We start from the raw sequence: 17697 nt of genomic DNA on the forward strand, positions 1-17697 counted from the left end.
TTTTGGAGATGGGCATGTTGAACATCTCAGCAAGTTCCCGCATCTATTTTTTTCAAAATCTTATAAAGGTGTCACTCGCCTCTGAGTTTGAGCAGCCTTAGTCTTCCTGTTCGAGCTCTGTTTTCTACAGAATTGGTTTTCTTACATCTCTCCATAATATAGTGAATGAATCTAAGCACCATTCTCTTGTCGAGCAATCTCAGGAATGAACATCCCAGCCTTGTGCATTCCAGCCATAATCCATTTTTCTTCCGTAGAAAGCTGTATATATTTTTAAAGAGGTTTTTTCTCTTTATTGTCTGAATTTGAGGTGGACATGTTTATAAGATTAAAGCGATTGAGAAAAAAACGAAATGAGGTAGTGCGTAAAGAAGAAAGGACGGACCTCAAATTAGGAAATCTCTTTTGGAATGGCTCTGTATATTTCTGACCAATGCGATTCACCAGCGTACGAGGGAATTGTCGAGGGAATTGACAAATTTTCCAAAATAAGGACTCTAGTTACAAAAAGGAATATACTAAACGACCGTACTTTAAAAAGCTTATTTTATATAACCAAAATGAAACAAAACATTAGCAAAAAAAATAAAAATTGGCATGGTACTTTAATAAAAAATTAAAAAACAGATGCTGAATAACAATCGGAACCTTATATGCCGTGGCTCAATTCCCTCGTACGTTGGTGAATGGCACAAGTTGCACACACAACAAACTCAATATGCGTCAACAGTAAAATTTTACAATCTTTCATTGGAAATTGCGTCGCCGCGTAAACAGAAATTAATAAAAATTTAGAATTTTCAATCGACGGGTTCGGTAATATGTGGCTTGTATCACTTGGTCTTTCACTTTGTTTTTTATATTATATTATTTGTCCGCATTAAAGACTATTGAAATGAAGCCAAAACTCTCGAATATTTCTTATTATCTTCTTTATTCTTCCTTTGTAAATATATATATAAAACAAACAAAGAGCAATTACAATGGAAAACGTAGTCGGCCCAAAACCTCACAAATCAGAGTTTTCAATGGACCCTGAAAATCTCGACAGAGATTTATCTAATGTCCCACTCTTCATGACTCATCTTCCTGAAGCTGAAAACGATACTCTTAGTGCACTTCAATCTCTTGTCTATGATGGAACGCCAGAAGGTCTAATATGTTTTTTCCTTTCTTTATATCCTTCTTTTTTAAAAAAAAAATACCATCTAAACCTTATATTGATATTTTTAAATCCACACGCACTTACACGCATATACATACATATATATATGTATATATTAAATATATGTTAAATATAATATAATATACTATAATAGAAATTGCTGAGAACTTTAAGAACCAAGGCAATGATTGCTTTAGAGAGGGAAAGCCAAAGTACAAGGATGCTGTTGATTATTACACAAAGGCAATCGAAACAGATTGCTCTGACAAGAAACTGATGGAGGCATGCTATGCTAATCGCGCAGCTGTCAACTTGGAATTGGGTAAAGTCTTGTAGAACAAAACCAAAAAAAAATTGATTATGCAAATTTATTCAAGACTAACTAGTGCAATCAAACAAACGGACTAAAAATGATGCTTGTATATGCGTACGCACTTTATCTACATTTAAATCTACATCTGCATACACACTCACACTCACGTTCATACCTATACCAATACACGCATATGTATATGTATATATGATGTTTTTTATAAAAAGGTAATCTTGGTCGTGCTATCCGTGACTGTGCAAAATGCTTGGAGCTCAATCCTACAAATGTCAAGGCCCTTTATCGATCTGCTCGTGCTTTGTTTGCTTTGGACCGTTTGGATGAAGCATATGATTGTTGCGAACACGCCCTGGCCACAGATCCAAACAACACTGCTGTCCAAGCACTCAAATCCCAATGCGCCAAACGTCGCGACATGTTAATTGCACGCCAGAGAGCAGAAGAAGAAAAGGCACAAAAGGAAAAGGAGTCAAAGGAAGGTCTGGAGAGTGCACTCAAGGCACGTAATATACGGATTCAAGTTGTTGATGAGGATGTGCGTAAGAGTGCAAACATTGTATACGATGCCTCCAATGATACTTTGTCTTGGCCCGTATTCTTTCTCTACCCTGAGCACAAAGAGAGTGATTACATCCAGTCCTTCAATGAGACCAACACATTCATGGACCATCTTGAGGTCATCCTTGAGCAGCCTGCACCTTGGGACACTACCCACACTTACACACCTGACAATGTAGAGGTTTATTTTGAAAACAACCAAGGCATCAAGCCTAGTCTGATCAAGATTGGCAAGAAGCACACACTGGGAAAGATCTTGTCATTGGATCAGTATGTGGTTCAAAATGGTGTCCCAAGTTTTATCATTCTACCCAAGAACTCTGCCTTTAAAGATGAATTTCTGCAAAAGTACAAAAAATAGCTTCTATAAATTATAAAAATCACCTTTATTTTCATATATTTGCTTTGTTTTTAATAATTTATTAAACATCCCTTTCTTTCTCTTTTCGCCTACCATCTCTTCCGTTTGACATTATTTATAATCACATTCTTGATCATTTAATTATATATATTTGAGCGTGTAGTAATAGCAGTAGCAGTTGCAATAGTAAAAGTAGAAATTGAAGAATAAGAGGTAAAAATGGATATATCATTTAATGTATGTAGTCTTCAGAAGATACACTCCTGACACCATATGAGGGAGTTCCAGAGTGATCGAATGAATTAAAAGTAAGGTCTGATCCACCGCTCTCCGCCCTTTGGTGCTCACGATTGAGGCGATCGAGGTCAGCCCAGCTATCTTCTGTATCGGAATTCAAGGTTGGAAATTGAAGAGTAGTGTCGTTAACATTAGACCACGGAGTACTGCTTTGGGAGTCTATTGCGGGTGATATCACCAATGCAGGCATGTTGAGAGGTGAGATTGGGATATCAACCGCACTTTGTTGTTGTAAAGAGAATGTGTGATTGGAAATGACAGGTGAGTGTGTTGTATTCGAGAGCCAATCTGGATCCTCAAATGGATTTTCTTCTGACTGAGACAGCATGGGTCTAATGGTCTGGCATGACTCACGGCTAGCTGATCTGATAAATAATCTATCTTGATTTTGATTGAATTGGTCCGTATGTTCATGTTCATGTTCAGGTTCAAGTTCAAGTTCATGCTCGAATTCGGATTCAAATTTGGGTTCGGGTTGGATGCCGAGAATATTGTTCCCTCTGTACTTGAGTGAGTCCCGACGTAAATCCAGTTCACGTTCTGCTTGATCCAACATGGCTTGATCTCTTGCTAGCTGTTTCTTTCGTTCGATGATACTCTTTCTCATTTCGAATATTTCACCCGAAGACTATACATTTTTGTTAAAATAAAAAATAAAATAAATAAACTGTCTGTTAAAAATAATAAGAGTATATCTTACCTGGCTAAGGATTGACATGGAAGATTGACTATGTCTTTGACGAAGGTTTCCAAAGTCTCTTTTCCAAGCTGTATTGGCTAGAGGTTCATTATCGTCGTCGTCGTCACTTTTATCATCTTTATCATCATCTTCAGAAGAATGATATGTAGCAGATAATTTTTCATTATACTTTTGTAAATAGCTATCATACTCCTTTTGTTCCTGGTGTTGTTGTTGACGTTCAGTGTAAGAGTCATAGAGCTCAAAGCCAAAGTAGACGGCTAGAGGTATACCAGTTACGATGAGTATAAGCAAAATAGGGTGCATTATTATAGCAATTAAAAAAATGAATACGGCAGTACTGATGATTATTGGATAGGAGCAAGAAGGAAGAAAGAGGAATAAATGGACAAGAGCGAATATTATATTGATAGCTAGCTAGGCAGTTAGGCAGCTAGGCAGCTAGCCAGATAGATAAATAAATAAAACTAAATTTGTGTATATTTGACCATGTGTTATACTCGTTTCTTTCCTCTCTCTCTCTCTTTCCGTGTGTACATCTGTGTGTATGACTGGCATGTATTTCGAAACAGTCTATTGTAGCAATCACAACTACTTGATATTCCTTTTGTATTTGAATTATATAGCATCTCACAGATAGAATATGTAAGGCATTAAAGAGTAAAAGCTTGAAGTTTATCACAATTCTTATAGCCATCATATAATTGTTCTTGTCAGTAAAAAATATTCAAAAAATAAATAAATCAGCATTACCTTCTCCCCCCTCGATCCCTCCTTTCTTTTTTTTGTTTATTTGTTTATTGATTTTCCCACTCCTTGATTTGCTTACATGGGATTCATTTGAACTCTAACCTTGTGAAATTCAAGTGCCTCGATTCATAAATTATAAAATGCTTCGTTTCTACCCCTCCTTCTCCTTAGATTGACAGCGTTCGAGGCACTTTATTATTTCTACCAGAAAATGAAGCAAGTGAGACATGAATGTGCCTTATATTTCATTAAAACAACCTTTCTTTGCAACCATGGAATTGAGTTCAACCAAGAAATAGAATAATTAAAAATAAAATACATATAATGTGGAGTGAAAAAGAAAAAAGAAAGCTGCGGTCTGGTAAAAACATGCTCATATTTTCAGGATTAAAACCACATACACATATACGCACACACCTTACATTACATTACATTGCATTACATTGCGTTAGATTGCATTACATTACATTAATTTGAATACAGTTGGCAGACAAAGGATCCATATTGCTGTCCGGCAGAATATCACTTATTAAATAGCCTCAAACCTTCTTTTTTGTTTTGCCCATTATGAGTATACTATATATCTTAAATACACATAAGTAGAGCTGAAAATGATCGGGAGTAGTGTCAGCAGCAGATGCAACAATACTTTTGGATTGACAATTTCATATATCTCAAATAATAATAAAATATATATCACATTTTTTCTCTCACAAATATTCCCAAAATTCAACTCTAATTCAGGCTTAATTATGAAGCCTACGCTGATAACAAGATTTGGGTCGAGCGGATAGGCAGTTTTTGTCTTGGTTTTTAATCCAGAAACTAAAATAGAGTATGAGTCAAACACATAAGTTCCAAGCACTGTATAGTGATAAGTAGGAAATAAGCAAAAAAACAATATCCCTGTCACTATCCCTGTAACTCTATCAAAATAATAATAATAATAATAATAATAATAGTGGTGATAATTTTGATCCATTAAAACAATAAAAACATTATGCATTTGTTGGGCCAATTATAATCACAATTAGTACGATTTAATACACCCGGTGAAAATTAACAATTGGGAAAATACAAGGTACATCTAAAGTCAATGAATTAATGAATGCATCAAGACTCTTTTTCTTTTATATATATATATATATATTAAAAATATATGTAAAAAGCCAAAAAAGAAAATAAAAAAAAAGTATTATATATTGCATCTCTCCAGAAAATTGTTTTGTACATTTAACACCTAATTTCACTTATTGTCTTTCAAGTTAGCCTTAATACCAGATAGGCTTACAAGTGATTGCTATTGTACTTTCTTTTTAACAGGCTTTTTAGAAATAAAATAGAATAGTATATTCTAGATGAAGCTTAAATTTTGCTGTAGAAATACATATATGTTTTTCTGTTATTCGTTTATCAAGTTGTCCAGGGGAGGAGGGGTTAACCCACAGAATCCTAGATTATATGTGCCTTTAATCTAACAAGGGTATTAAGCTAGATTTTTGAATTGAATTGAAAGATAACTTTGTTAGAAATGTATATAGGAGATACATATATAAATAATTTGTATAATACTGATTAACCAATAAAAATTCTAATATCCCAATTTCGATTTCATACTTACTATTTACTATTTACTATTTTGTTTGCAGTATAAAAGTTTTCTCTTTATTTGGAATCATACTCATTTAGTGATGTACTCCATTACTCGTGTTGCAAGGCATGCTCCTACTCAATCAATGTCAATGATCAATCTTACTAACATTTCTTGTGAAAACTAGTCATTATTGCAGTAAACAGCCCCAAAGATTCTATACATTGTCCTTGTTGTCATCTTTGAAGCAAGCGTTGAACAGGTAAATAAAATCATTAATAAAAAATAAAAATAAAAAGTGATTTCTTTTTTCTTTCATATTTAAAACAGAGAATTTTTTTTTCTAAATCTTCTTCTTTAAATATATTAATAAAATAATAATGTCAATTTTGCATATATTAAATATTCGTGTTAGAACCAAAACACCTCCTGTACCAAAGGCTATTACAGATATCCAGGCCCATCATGGTCACAATAGAAACGATTGCTTTTCATGGATGGAAAACATTGATAATCCAGCAAGTATAATTAATTGATTGTTTAATTAATTAATTAATTAATTATTTATTTTAATTATTTATTTTAATTTTAATTTTAATTTTAATTACAAGCGTATTTACACAACTAAATTGAATAATCAACGATTTAATTTAGCATTTGGCATCATATATCCAAGCGGAAAACAGGTAACTATCAACTGCTTTCTCAAGACATTCTTATGATTAAATACAAATAAAAACTCATTTGTGCGTTTATAACAGTTATTCTACAAAGGTCTTGTCTCAAAATAGATTTCTGCAGCGTATAGTCCAGAGGGTAAACAAGGCCAACAAGCGTATCAAAAAAGACAAGAATTGACGTATAATTAATCAATCTTTATATAATAAAGGAAATGAAACGTCGATTACAAACACGCAGACAATTACCACCTCTTACTACTGTAGCACACGGCTATGAGTATTTCTCTACCACATCTGCGTACGGAATGGTATACTTGCGCAAACCACTTGGTAAAGGTAGAGATCCTCCAGAGGTAAAGATTACACTTTAAGGACAATTTGATAGATTTATGTATTCAAATATTACATCCTATAATATATATATATATATATATATATATTATAGGAAGTCTTGTTGCACGCCGGTTTTCTGAAAGCAATGAACATGTCCATCCGTAAAATACTCATGTCCCCAGATCATAGCATATTTGCTTACAACACCGAGCGAGAAGGAATGGAATACGGAGAATTACACTTTAAAGATCTTAATTATCGTACAGACTGGAAGGCAAGCAAGAATACCTAAATATACTACTATTGGTTTTCTTTGAATATACATGTAAACCCAGAAAAAAGATACTTTTAGGGCGAGACATTGGACGATGTATTCAATTTCGTGTGGGCCAACAACAAGACAGTCTACTACACAGTTACCAATGCCCAACTGCGTCCACACAAAGTAAGACACAGTTTCTTTTTCTTTCCATTGTTCTTATGTTTTTCATTATTCTTTATATGTATATCAGGTATACTGCCACACGATAGGAACAACACAAGAAGAAGATGTATTGGTGTTTGAAGAGCCTGATGACTCTGTATTTGTGGATATTACCAGCACAAAAGACATGGTAAAACTTAATAGACTAGAACCCACAAATCAAAAAATATATATTGCATTGATTGATTTAAAATCTTTCTATGTACTTTATTTATTAGAAATTCGTTACAATCAATAGCAATTCTTTATCGTCTTCTGAAGTTAGAGTCATTGATGCTACTCTGAATGTAACCCAGCAAAACAAACCCTTGTTACGATTGATCAAGCCTAGAGTACCCCAACTGGAATACTATGTAGATCATCACGATGTAAGAGCAAGAAATTATAAGAAATGATGGTATTATAAAGGTTAATTAAAAACGACTATCAAATAGTCAACATTTTATATCCTAACCAATGCTCAAAAAGCCACCAATTTCAAGCTTGTAAAGGCTCCTGATGAATCGGTTGAACATTCAGAGTGGGAAGATGTGATTACCATGAACCCAACTGAAAAGATTGAAGATGTTGACATCTTTCAGGTAAAATGATAACCTTGTACTCCAACTTGGTCTAAAATACAGCCATTCCAGAACAATATTGTTATCTATGGCCGTAGAGATGGTCTTCCGATAATCCTGTGCCATGATCTCAGCACAAAGTTAACCCACCAAGTTGATCTTCCGGGGAGATTCTGTGTTGTCAGTCCAGGAACAAATCTGGTGAGTAAAAAAAAAAAAACAAAAAACAAAACTATGAGACAATATCTACATATATTAGTGCTCAAAATTTTCTCTTTCTCTCTCTCTTTAGGAATTTAATACGGATACATTTAGATTTTCAGTTTCATCCCCATTTGCTCACGAATCGACTTACGAATATGATGTTGAGAAAAGAAAGTTAAATCCTGTTAGAGTTGCTTCTATCCAAGGCAAGTACACTACGAGTACACAACTAATGAATTTTCTGTTCCTGACTCTTGAAGTATATAGGATTTGACAAGTCAAAGTACACCTGTACTCAGATTCATGTAAAGTCACATGATAACCAGGATATTCCGGTAACATTAATCCACTCCAAAGATTATGAAAAGAATTCAAAGTAAGTACTTTTATATATATATATATATATATATATATGCACATCATGCCTTTAATATTGTTCTGAACACATGATTTGTTTGACTTGTATTTTCAAAGGAACCCAGTGTTGATGCGTTCTTATGGTGCTTATGGTGTATCTACAGACCCCGACTTTAAGATCGAACATTTACCACTACTTGAACGCGGCTGGGTAATTGCACTTGCTCATGTCCGGTAAGAGAGAATATATATATATTTGTTTTTGCGAGAAGGTTGTACACTCACAATTATATTGGCATTTAGTGGTGGAAGTGAACTTGGACGTCCTTGGTATGAACAGGGTAAACTGAAACACAAGATGAACAGTTTCCGTGACTTTATCGCTGTTGCTGAACATCTGGTCAAGACAAAGGTAACCAGCCCTGACCACCTGGCTGCTATTGGTACAAGTGCTGGTGGACTTTTGGTAGGCTCTGTACTACATATGCGACCAGGTAAGAAAACAAAAGCAAAAGCAAAATTTGTGTGTATTTTGTCTTTTGTCTTTTTATTGAATTTTTTTTTCTATTGATATATATATATATATCAAAGATCTATTTAGGGCCCTGGTACTCAGAGTACCTTTTGTGGACCCTTTGTCGGCCATGTTAAATCCTGACCTGCCTTTGACACAGGTCGAATATCCAGAGTGGGGAAATCCCACAAAAGACAAAGAAGCATATGAGTGTATTCAAGCCTACTCTCCGTACGAGAATATAAAGGCGCTTAGCAATGCCACATCATTGCCAGCTGTGTTTGTCACTGGAGGGCTCAAAGACCAACGTGTTGCATATTGGCAGCCATTGAAATTTGTGGCCGGACTGCGCCATTCACTCAAAGAATCCAAAGACGTGCTGTTAAAGATGGATCTTGACAGAGGCCACTTTGGGGGTGGATCTGAACAAGACGCACGATTGTCCGAAGCTGCTGAGCAGGTTGCATTTTTGATATCGCACGTTCAAAAATAATTATCTTTCTTAGAATATTATGCTTGTAGGCTTTGTATAAATATATGTAGACAAACTTTCTTGGCGTATATGTATAATTGTTAATATATGCTTGGCGCATACTTGGCGCACACTTGGCACACGCTTGGCATACAATATTTTTTTCTTTTTTTAAAAAGAAGAAGAAAATCTTGGTGTCATAAAATAAAGCAAAAGCAAGTAAATAAGTAAAGAAATAAGGACTTGGCTATTGTTGCATGTACGCTAGTGTATAGAACAATCAGCTTAGACACAAAGTTTAACTTGGTTAAAGAATATGTTACACCTACGTCATTTGCATTTTCCTTTTACAGTTCTTATTTTCTCTCTTGGCTTAAGTCTCCGCCGGGCACAAACGACCCGAGTTCCGTTTGAACAAAAAAAAAATACAAAAAAAACGGGTTAAATAAAATATCCTATATCCATCTGTATAATGTACAACCCTTCTTTATTCTACTCTACATCTCGAATACATCATGCCCATCATCAATGCCTTTACATTACAAAAGAAATATCCTCAACTAGGAGTAAACGATATTAACTCTCTTATTGATCAGTTTGAGTAAGTTGCTTGTTGCGTACGCGCGCTTTTCTTATATATACATATATACATACGTGTGTGTGTGTGTGTATATTATTATTATTATTTTTCTTAAAGAAAAGAAAAAGATAAAAAAAGTTGCTTTGTAAGATAGTTAGTAAACATCACTAAACTCATAAACAACACTTGTAGAGCTTGCGACTTGGACGGTGATGGTTATCTCGACCAAGGAGAGATTCAACAGGTTTGCAAGAGTACCGGCTATAGTGACAGTTATGATGAAATCCGTGCAACACTTAAGCAAGTGAGCACTAGCGCCACCAGCAAGATTGATGTCGAAGAGTTTATTGACGTAAGAACGAGTCTTATAAAGTGCATGAGTCGGTGTTTAAATCAGTTGGATAGTTGGCTGCTAGACTCAAGGCTGGTAGCAACAAGGGTGCGTTTGATGTCCACCAACACAAGATCAAGGTTCATGGTACAAATTCCAACGCAACCCACACCATAAACGAAGACGAGCGAACCGAATTTACACGCCACATCAACAGTGTCATGGCAGGAGACCGTCACATTGGTCACAGACTTCCTATCCCTACCAATACCATGCAATTGTTTGACGAGTGTAGAGGTAAAAGCAACAACAACAACAATAGCAACAACGATAATAATAATATATAGAGAGAGAAGTAGAAGAGGTCTCGAGTTTTTTTTCTAATGTGTTATTGACTTTATACCAACAAATAAAACAGATGGTCTTATTATGTGCAAGCTTATCAATGATGCTGTGCCTGACACCATTGATGAGCGTGTACTGAACGTATCAAAAAAGATGAATAACTTCCAGATGGTAGAGAACAACAACATTGTAATCAACTCTGCAAAGGCTATTGGCTGCTCAGTTGTCAATATTGGGCCTACCGATATTATTGAGGCACGCGAACACTTGATTCTCGGTTTAATTTGGCAAATCATCAAGCGTGGTCTGTTGAGCAAGATTGACATCAAACTTCACCCTGAGTTGTACCGTCTGTTGGAAGAGGACGAGACTTTGGATGAGTTTTTGCGTCTTCCCCCAGATCAGATTCTCTTGCGTTGGTTCAACTACCACCTTAAGGCTGCAGGTTGGGAGCGCAGGTAAACACTCTCTTTCTTTCTTTCTTTTTGGTTAAATATTCCAGACAAGTAAACTCAATCAGCTCTTTAGAGTAAAAAACTTCACAAAGGATGTGTCTGATGGTGAGAACTACACTATTCTGCTGAACCAGTTAAAGCCAGAAATATGTTCGCGTGCTCCACTTCAGGAAAGAGATGTTTTGCGCAGAGCGGAACAGGTTCTGGAGAATGCAGACAAGATTGGTTGCAGAAAATACTTGACTGCTTCGGCCATGGTTGCTGGCAACCCTAAATTGAATTTGGCGTTTGTTGCTCATCTGTTCAACACCCACCCTGGATTGGATCCTCTTTCTGAAGAGGAAGCACCTGAAATTGAGCCATTTGATGCTGAAGGCGAACGTGAAGCTAGAAGTGAGTTTACGATACATCTAGTGTACAAACTTTATATGTGTGTGTGTGTGTGTGTATAGATACTAATATGAATTGTGCCATAGTGTTTACTCTATGGTTGAATAGTCTCAACGTTGAGCCCGGTGTTTATAATTTGTTTGAGGATCTCAAGGATGGTGTTGTACTTCTCCAAGCGTTTGACAAGGTTGTTCCGGGTATTGTAAACTGGCGTATGGTTAGTCGTAAGGAGCCAATCTCTCGCTTCAAACAGATCGAAAACTGCAACTATGCGGTTATGCTTGGGCAGGAGCGCCGTTTCTCGTTGGTTGGTATCCAGGGTGCCGATATTGTTGATGGACAGCGTACCTTGACTTTGGGTTTGGTGTGGCAGATGATGCGTGAGAACATTGTCCATACCCTCAACTCCCTAACAAAGGGTGGTCGTCCTGTTTCAGATCAGGACATGGTTCGTTGGGCCAATGAAGTGGTCCAGCGTGGTGGAAAACAAACCAAGATGACTTCGTTTAAGGATCGTTCTCTGCGTACCGGTCTATTCTTTTTGGATGTTCTTAATGGCATTAAGCCTGGAATTGTGGACTATTCTATGGTTACTCGTGGTCAGACTGGTAAGTTGTATTTGGGAATTTTTTGGAGCATTGTACATGGCAAAATATTAAATGGGAATATCTTGTTCTTTAGACGATGATGCATTCAACAATGCCAAGCTGGCTATCTCTATTGCACGTAAATTGGGCGCCACAATCTTCTTGGTTCCAGAGGATATTGTCGAAGTCAGAGCCAAAATGGTAAAGAAAGAGAGAGAGAAAAGATACCTTTTTTTTTATCAAGAAGTATTTCTTGTATTTACGATGTTAAAACTAATCCTTGAATCCTTTTATTTTTTGTTTTTATTTAGAACTTGACATTTGTCGGCAGTTTGATGCTGTTGGACAGACAATCCAAAAACTAAGATAGTAATGCTGACTATAACAGCAACCAATGGATTCTTTTGCTCTTTGGACACCACCATCACCAATAGCAACAACACTCTTTTCTTCCTCTTTTACTTCTTTTATTCAATATTTGTGTATTCTATAATCTCCATATAACTTGTAATCAATAAAGCAACAAAACAATAAAGCAATATTCAAATAGACTATAAGCTATAGATTCTTTTTTTTCTTTCAATTTCATATCATTGTCATTCATATTAATACTCTATAAACTGATGACGTAGATTACTTAAATCAGGTTCTTTTTTTTTTTCAAGTAACTTGGTCTTTAATCCATTTTATAACTGATTTCCTTAAAAAAACGACATCAAGTAAACATACATACATACATATATATATATATATAAAGGCGCTATATTTTCTATAAAGTGTGAGTGAGTGAGTGAGTGAGTAAGTGTAAATGAGTGCAAGTGTAAATGAGTGTGTAAATGAGTGTGTGTGTAGGTGGGTCTTTAAATTCTCTATAATAAAAATTAATTTATAAAGTAAGCTTGAATTATAAAAGGAAAGAAATAAAAAAGAAAGTATACGCGTGCTGGTATAAAAAAAAATATTTAAACATTTAAATTATTATTATTATTATTCTTTTTGGATAATAGTCTTGAAGGATGGCCACCCTTTCCGATGATTATATGATTGTAAATAATCCTCTATTATTTCTTTTCTTTTCTTTTCTTTTCTATTCCTTTTTTTTTATGCAAATACTTGAGTTCAAAACCGATACTATACACATCATTCACAATCAATTAATATCAATCTATGCAATCATTAGAATGAACATGACATTCCTTATGAGGAAGAATTACTCCGGAATCCTTATTCACTTCGAAGCTGGCTGCGTTATGTCGATCACAAGCGTAATGGAACATTAGCAGAACTCTGTTTTATCTATGAACGTGCGATCAAGGAGCTCCCGGGATCTTATAAGCTCTGGAAACAATATCTCGACTTAAGACGCCTTAAACTGAGTGGCATGAGCCCTGCTAGATTCAAAGCACAGTATGCATCTGTCAATTCATGTTATGAACGTGCTCTTGTTCTTCTCAACAAGGTAAGAAAATGAATGTCTGTGTCTGTGTATTTTCTACTATATAAATATATAAATATATAAATATATAATATAAATCTTTTATAATTTCTTTAGATGCCTCGCATTTGGTTGGATTATCTCTCATTCCTTACAACTCAACCATTCTTGACATCTACTCGACGCACATTCGATCGTGCTTTGAGAGCTCTCCCAGTCACACAACATTCCCGTATCTGGGACTTATACTTAACATTTGCAGAAGCAGCAGGAGGAGAGACGGCTATTCGTGTCTTGCGTCGATACCTCAAGGTAATAGTGATAATAAACTTACACGCCGTATACTGATAATTAATACGATATATAATTTATATTTATATTTATAGTTAGAGCCATCTCATATAGAAACATATGTAGACATGTTGATCAAATTAGAGCGATTCGATGAAGCAGCTGTAAAGTTAGTTTCGGTTGTAAACGATAACAGATTCGTGTCGATCCGTGGAAAATCACAATACCAAATCTGGCAAGATTTGTGTGAGTTAGTAGTAGAGCATTGTAGTGATATCAAGAATTTACAAGTGGAACCGATTATCCGCAGTGGTATCAAACGGTTCACAGATCAGGTCGGTATGTTATACTGTCGTCTAGCCATGTATTGGATCAAGATGGGTCAACTTGAAAAGGTAAGAGAGAAATGAATATAATATAGTATCCACTATTCAAAGAAAATTAAATAATAATAATAATTTTAATAATAATTACCAATTAGGCTCGCGATATCTTTGAAGAGGGAGTTACAGGTGTAGCCACTGTACGCGATTTCACAGCAATCTTTGATGCCTACGCTGAATTTGAAGAAGAAATGATTACTACAAAGATGGAGATGGCAGCCGAACGTGAAGAAAGCGGGGGAAAAGACGAAGACGAAGACCTCGATTTGGATTTACGATTGCTGCGCTTCGAACGCCTTATGGATCGCCGACCTTTCTTGGTCAATGATGTACTCTTACGACAAAACCCTAACAATGTAATGGAGTGGGAGAAGCGAGTTGCTCTCTGGGGCGACAACAGATCCAAGGTGGTCGAAACATATACTCAGGCTGTACAGACTATCCACCCCAAAAAATCACACGGAAAATTACACGAGTTGTGGGTTCACTTTGCCAGATTCTACGAAGATGGTGGAGACCTTGATTCTGCTAGATCCATCTTTGACCGGGCTGTCAAGGTCAATTTCAAGACCGTAAATGATCTAGCTGAAGTTTGGTGCGAGTATGCAGAAATGGAGACCAGACATGATGACTTTGACAGAGCACTAGATGTCATGGGTCGGGCTACGTCAGTACCAAAGATCCCGGGTGTGCATCCCAAACAAATCAACTTTCACGATGAGTCCTTGCCGGTACAGCAACGTGTATTTAAAAGTTTAAAGCTGTGGAGTTTCTATATCGATCTTGAGGAAAGTGTTGGTACACTAGAGAGTACCAAGGATGTGTATGATAAGGTTATGGATCTCCGGATTGCCAATCCACAGGTCATTGTAAACTTTGCCACATTCCTGGAAGAGCATGAGTACTTTGAAGAGTCTTTCAAGGTGTACGAGCGTGGAATTGAATTATTCGGTTGGCCGATTGCCTTTGAACTTTGGAACATCTATCTCCAGAGATTCCTCAAACGCTATGTAAGCTATTACTAAATGTTTTTGGTTATGTGTGTGTGTGTATGTTATTGACCATTTGTTTAGGGAGGAGAAAAGATTGAGAGAGCTAGAGATCTGTTCGAACAGGCATTGGACAAGTGCCCACCAAAATATGCCAAGCCAATATTCTTGATGTTTGGCAAGTTTGAAGAGGAGAATGGTCTGGCACGACATGCAATGCGTATCTATGAACGAGCCACCAAGTCTGTGGCTGATGAAGATCGCCTTGAAGTAAGTAAAAAAAATGCTATTAATTTGGGTATTTATTGATTATTTATTCTTTTTTATTTTTATATTGCACATTATAGATGTTTGAGTTTTATGCTGCAAAGGCAGTGGAATCATTCGGTGTTGTTTCTGCGCGTGAAATCTATGAGAGTGCGATTGAGAGTCTGCCTGACAAGGATGTGCGTATTGTCTGTCTAAAGTATGCTGATCTTGAACGTAAATTGGGCGAGATTGACCGTGCCCGAGCCATCTATGGTTATGCTTCACAATTCTTTGACCCTCGTGTTCAGCCTGAGTTCTGGCAGACCTGGCATGACTTTGAGGTTAAGCATGGTAATGAAGATACTTTCAAAGAGATGCTACGTATCAAACGCAGTGTACAAGCACAGTTTCCCAGTGCCATTTAAATAAAATAATTAAAATAAAACGAGTTTGTTATTGTTATTGTCTTTCTTTTTATTTTTATTTTTATTATTGATATTATTACAAGCTATTAACTAAGAAGAAAGGAGATGGCATGTTTATTGCCTTTGAGAGAGCTAGTGTGTTTTGTGCGCTGTTTCTTTATGGGGACAGAACGTGAATGGATCAAATGGGCCACTGAGGAAGCAATTATACAAAAATAGAGACGGTTGTCAATAAGCTAAATAGACGACAATACAACTTGTATTTAGATAATTTACTGTTTGATCTGTCTTGAGTTTTATTAGGACCCATTGGTTGTCGTCTGGATAACTTGGCCCAAACTAGAGAACAATGAATATCAGTACTTTGGCTTATAGCAGCTGTTCTGTCGCTTTACTTACTTAATCCGCAAGCATTACAGAGAGTTCTGGGGCCTATTTACATTAGATAAGGTAAGAATATATATATATATATATATGCTTATATGTGTAATATTTTTCTTTTGATTAAATAAACATAGTTACCCATTGGGCCTTTTCTCCATTCTGGTGACTGTGTACTAAACAATGAAATATTAATATTGTCTTTTGTGTCCATCAGTGTTTCACAGGGATTACCTGTTGCAGGAATGGCACTGTAGGATAGTATTCGTTGTTGATTTGATTTCCTGTTTAGAGTAATTAAGTACTAATAATAAGAATAAAAAGAAAAAGAAAGGCTATAGAAACCTTTACCTTTGTGTGCCTTTGAAGAGACGAGATTGTTGGGGACTGAGACCATAGATGCTTAGCATCATCAAGCACTCTAATCATTCGACCTGCACTGTCAATCAGGCTATCTAGTTCTTGTAGACTAGGTAGATTTACGGTATTATTTTGAGATCGACTGTCCAATAGAGAAGTCTGTATTTGGGCTGTACAATTGTAGACCTGTGGAATATTAATAAGCAGTTATATAATTCAGAAAGACATACAAGATCAAGGTCTTTATGGATGTGTCGGAGATCTAATGAAGTGCTATGCATGGTAGGAATTATGGGTAACGGTACGGTTTGTCTTGTGACTGAGGAAGTAAGTGAGGATGGAACTAAAGCCATCAAAGATCAAGTAAAAAGAAGAAGAAGAAAGAGAGATGATTGGCAACGTTTTCTTGGATTAATATTTTAATGTAAAAAAAATAAATAAATTCTTCCCTTGTAAAGACATCTATATATAAACCGCCCGCACACACACACACACACACACGTATATATATAATGTATTATTTTGTAAAACACCAAAGTGCCTTTAATATCTATAGTTAATTTGATTCCAAATGTTTGCAGATTTTCAACAAGCGAGGGGGAAAGGGGTTTGGAAACTCGTACAAAAACTCGCTGAGCGATTTATGATAAATTAGTTCTTTATTTATTGTATACACAAAGCTTAGGTTAGATAGGCTAAAACCCGACTCTTAATTAACTAGTTAAAAAAAATACCAGTCTTTGAATATAAATTATCTTGAATATGCTGTGAGTACAGCATAAAATAAAGACTTTTAGCTATTTCTATAGCTGTAAAGTCAGAATATATTTGTTCGATTTGGTTCGTGTATAAGGTCTCGATGGTCATTTCAACAATATTACCTAGATAATAAATGAAAGCAACCTGGCAGGATGGAGAGCTAGGGGGGGGTTCAATCTGACAGTTGGTTTATTGGAAAAAATTCTTCTGTAGCCAACTAATCTCCCAGGTATATGGTTTGGGAGAAAGAGAATGATTTAGCTATTTATTTGTGTGCAAGTACAGGAGAGAAAGTAACAAAGGACAACATGATTCACGAGACATGTCTAATTCCAACCAACAAGACTAAGAATGGTTTGGTGACGATGTTGAACCTGGAA

At 35.9% G+C, this 17697-nt stretch overlaps 5 protein-coding genes across 5 annotated transcripts; 3 read left to right on the top strand and 2 right to left on the bottom strand.

Moving 5' to 3' along the window:
* Positions 1-2647: 2647 nt before the first annotated feature.
* PHYBLDRAFT_72410 (hypothetical protein) lies at positions 2648-3718 on the bottom strand (the record flags this gene model as incomplete). Its single annotated transcript, XM_018442653.1, has 2 exons — positions 2648-3340; positions 3413-3718. 2 exons carry the CDS (start codon positions 3716-3718, stop codon positions 2648-2650), a joined length of 999 nt encoding a protein of 332 aa, XP_018283716.1.
* A 2415-nt stretch (positions 3719-6133) lies between these two features.
* PHYBLDRAFT_153157 (hypothetical protein) lies at positions 6134-9378 on the top strand (the record flags this gene model as incomplete). The annotated part of the gene is made up of 15 exons (XM_018433082.1): positions 6134-6275; positions 6408-6439; positions 6528-6569; positions 6643-6786; positions 6879-7026; positions 7119-7211; positions 7298-7380; positions 7469-7618; positions 7685-7831; positions 7874-8011; positions 8103-8235; positions 8282-8390; positions 8489-8605; positions 8675-8865; positions 8963-9378. The coding sequence occupies 15 exons, from the start codon at positions 6134-6136 to the stop codon at positions 9376-9378; spliced, it is 2085 nt and encodes a 694-aa protein (XP_018283717.1).
* Positions 9379-9849: 471 nt separating this feature from the next.
* Positions 9850-12607, top strand: PHYBLDRAFT_42299 (hypothetical protein). The gene is made up of 8 exons (XM_018440177.1): positions 9850-9958; positions 10130-10289; positions 10343-10565; positions 10687-11071; positions 11142-11461; positions 11545-12066; positions 12140-12246; positions 12357-12607. The coding sequence occupies exons 1-8, from the start codon at positions 9873-9875 to the stop codon at positions 12408-12410; spliced, it is 1857 nt and encodes a 618-aa protein (XP_018283718.1). The 5' UTR covers positions 9850-9872; the 3' UTR covers positions 12411-12607.
* Positions 12608-12737: 130 nt separating this feature from the next.
* Positions 12738-15862, top strand: PHYBLDRAFT_178496 (hypothetical protein). Its single transcript, XM_018437996.1, has 8 exons — positions 12738-12823; positions 13053-13091; positions 13226-13504; positions 13598-13792; positions 13867-14166; positions 14253-15164; positions 15228-15413; positions 15491-15862. Exons 2-8 carry the CDS (start codon positions 13062-13064, stop codon positions 15815-15817), a joined length of 2229 nt encoding a protein of 742 aa, XP_018283719.1. The 5' UTR covers positions 12738-12823; positions 13053-13061; the 3' UTR covers positions 15818-15862.
* Positions 15863-15903: 41 nt separating this feature from the next.
* Positions 15904-16911, bottom strand: PHYBLDRAFT_153160 (GATA-type zinc finger transcription factor; the record flags this gene model as incomplete). The annotated part of the gene is made up of 7 exons (XM_018433083.1): positions 15904-16010; positions 16094-16156; positions 16217-16249; positions 16340-16374; positions 16433-16482; positions 16550-16744; positions 16789-16911. The coding sequence occupies 7 exons, from the start codon at positions 16909-16911 to the stop codon at positions 15904-15906; spliced, it is 606 nt and encodes a 201-aa protein (XP_018283720.1).
* Positions 16912-17697: the final 786 nt, after the last annotated feature.

The sequence above is a fragment of the Phycomyces blakesleeanus genome (assembly GCF_001638985.1).
Source record: "Phycomyces blakesleeanus NRRL 1555(-) unplaced genomic scaffold PHYBLscaffold_42, whole genome shotgun sequence".
In the NCBI taxonomy this organism is placed as follows: Eukaryota; Fungi; Mucoromycota; class Mucoromycetes; order Mucorales; family Phycomycetaceae; genus Phycomyces; species Phycomyces blakesleeanus.

Coding starts and splice junctions, on each gene's coding strand:
- PHYBLDRAFT_178496 (XM_018437996.1), top strand. CDS start 13,062: ATGGCCACCCTTTCCGATGATTATATGATT. Junction 13,092..13,225: donor TTTCCGATGATTATATGATT/GTAAATAATCCT, acceptor TGCAATCATTAG/AATGAACATGACATTCCTTA. Junction 14,167..14,252: donor AGATGGGTCAACTTGAAAAG/GTAAGAGAGAAA, acceptor ATTACCAATTAG/GCTCGCGATATCTTTGAAGA.
- PHYBLDRAFT_42299 (XM_018440177.1), top strand. CDS start 9,873: ATGCCCATCATCAATGCCTTTACATTACAAAAGAAATATCCTCAACTA. Junction 9,959..10,129: donor TCTCTTATTGATCAGTTTGA/GTAAGTTGCTTG, acceptor CAACACTTGTAG/AGCTTGCGACTTGGACGGTG. Junction 10,566..10,686: donor ATTGTTTGACGAGTGTAGAG/GTAAAAGCAACA, acceptor CAAATAAAACAG/ATGGTCTTATTATGTGCAAG.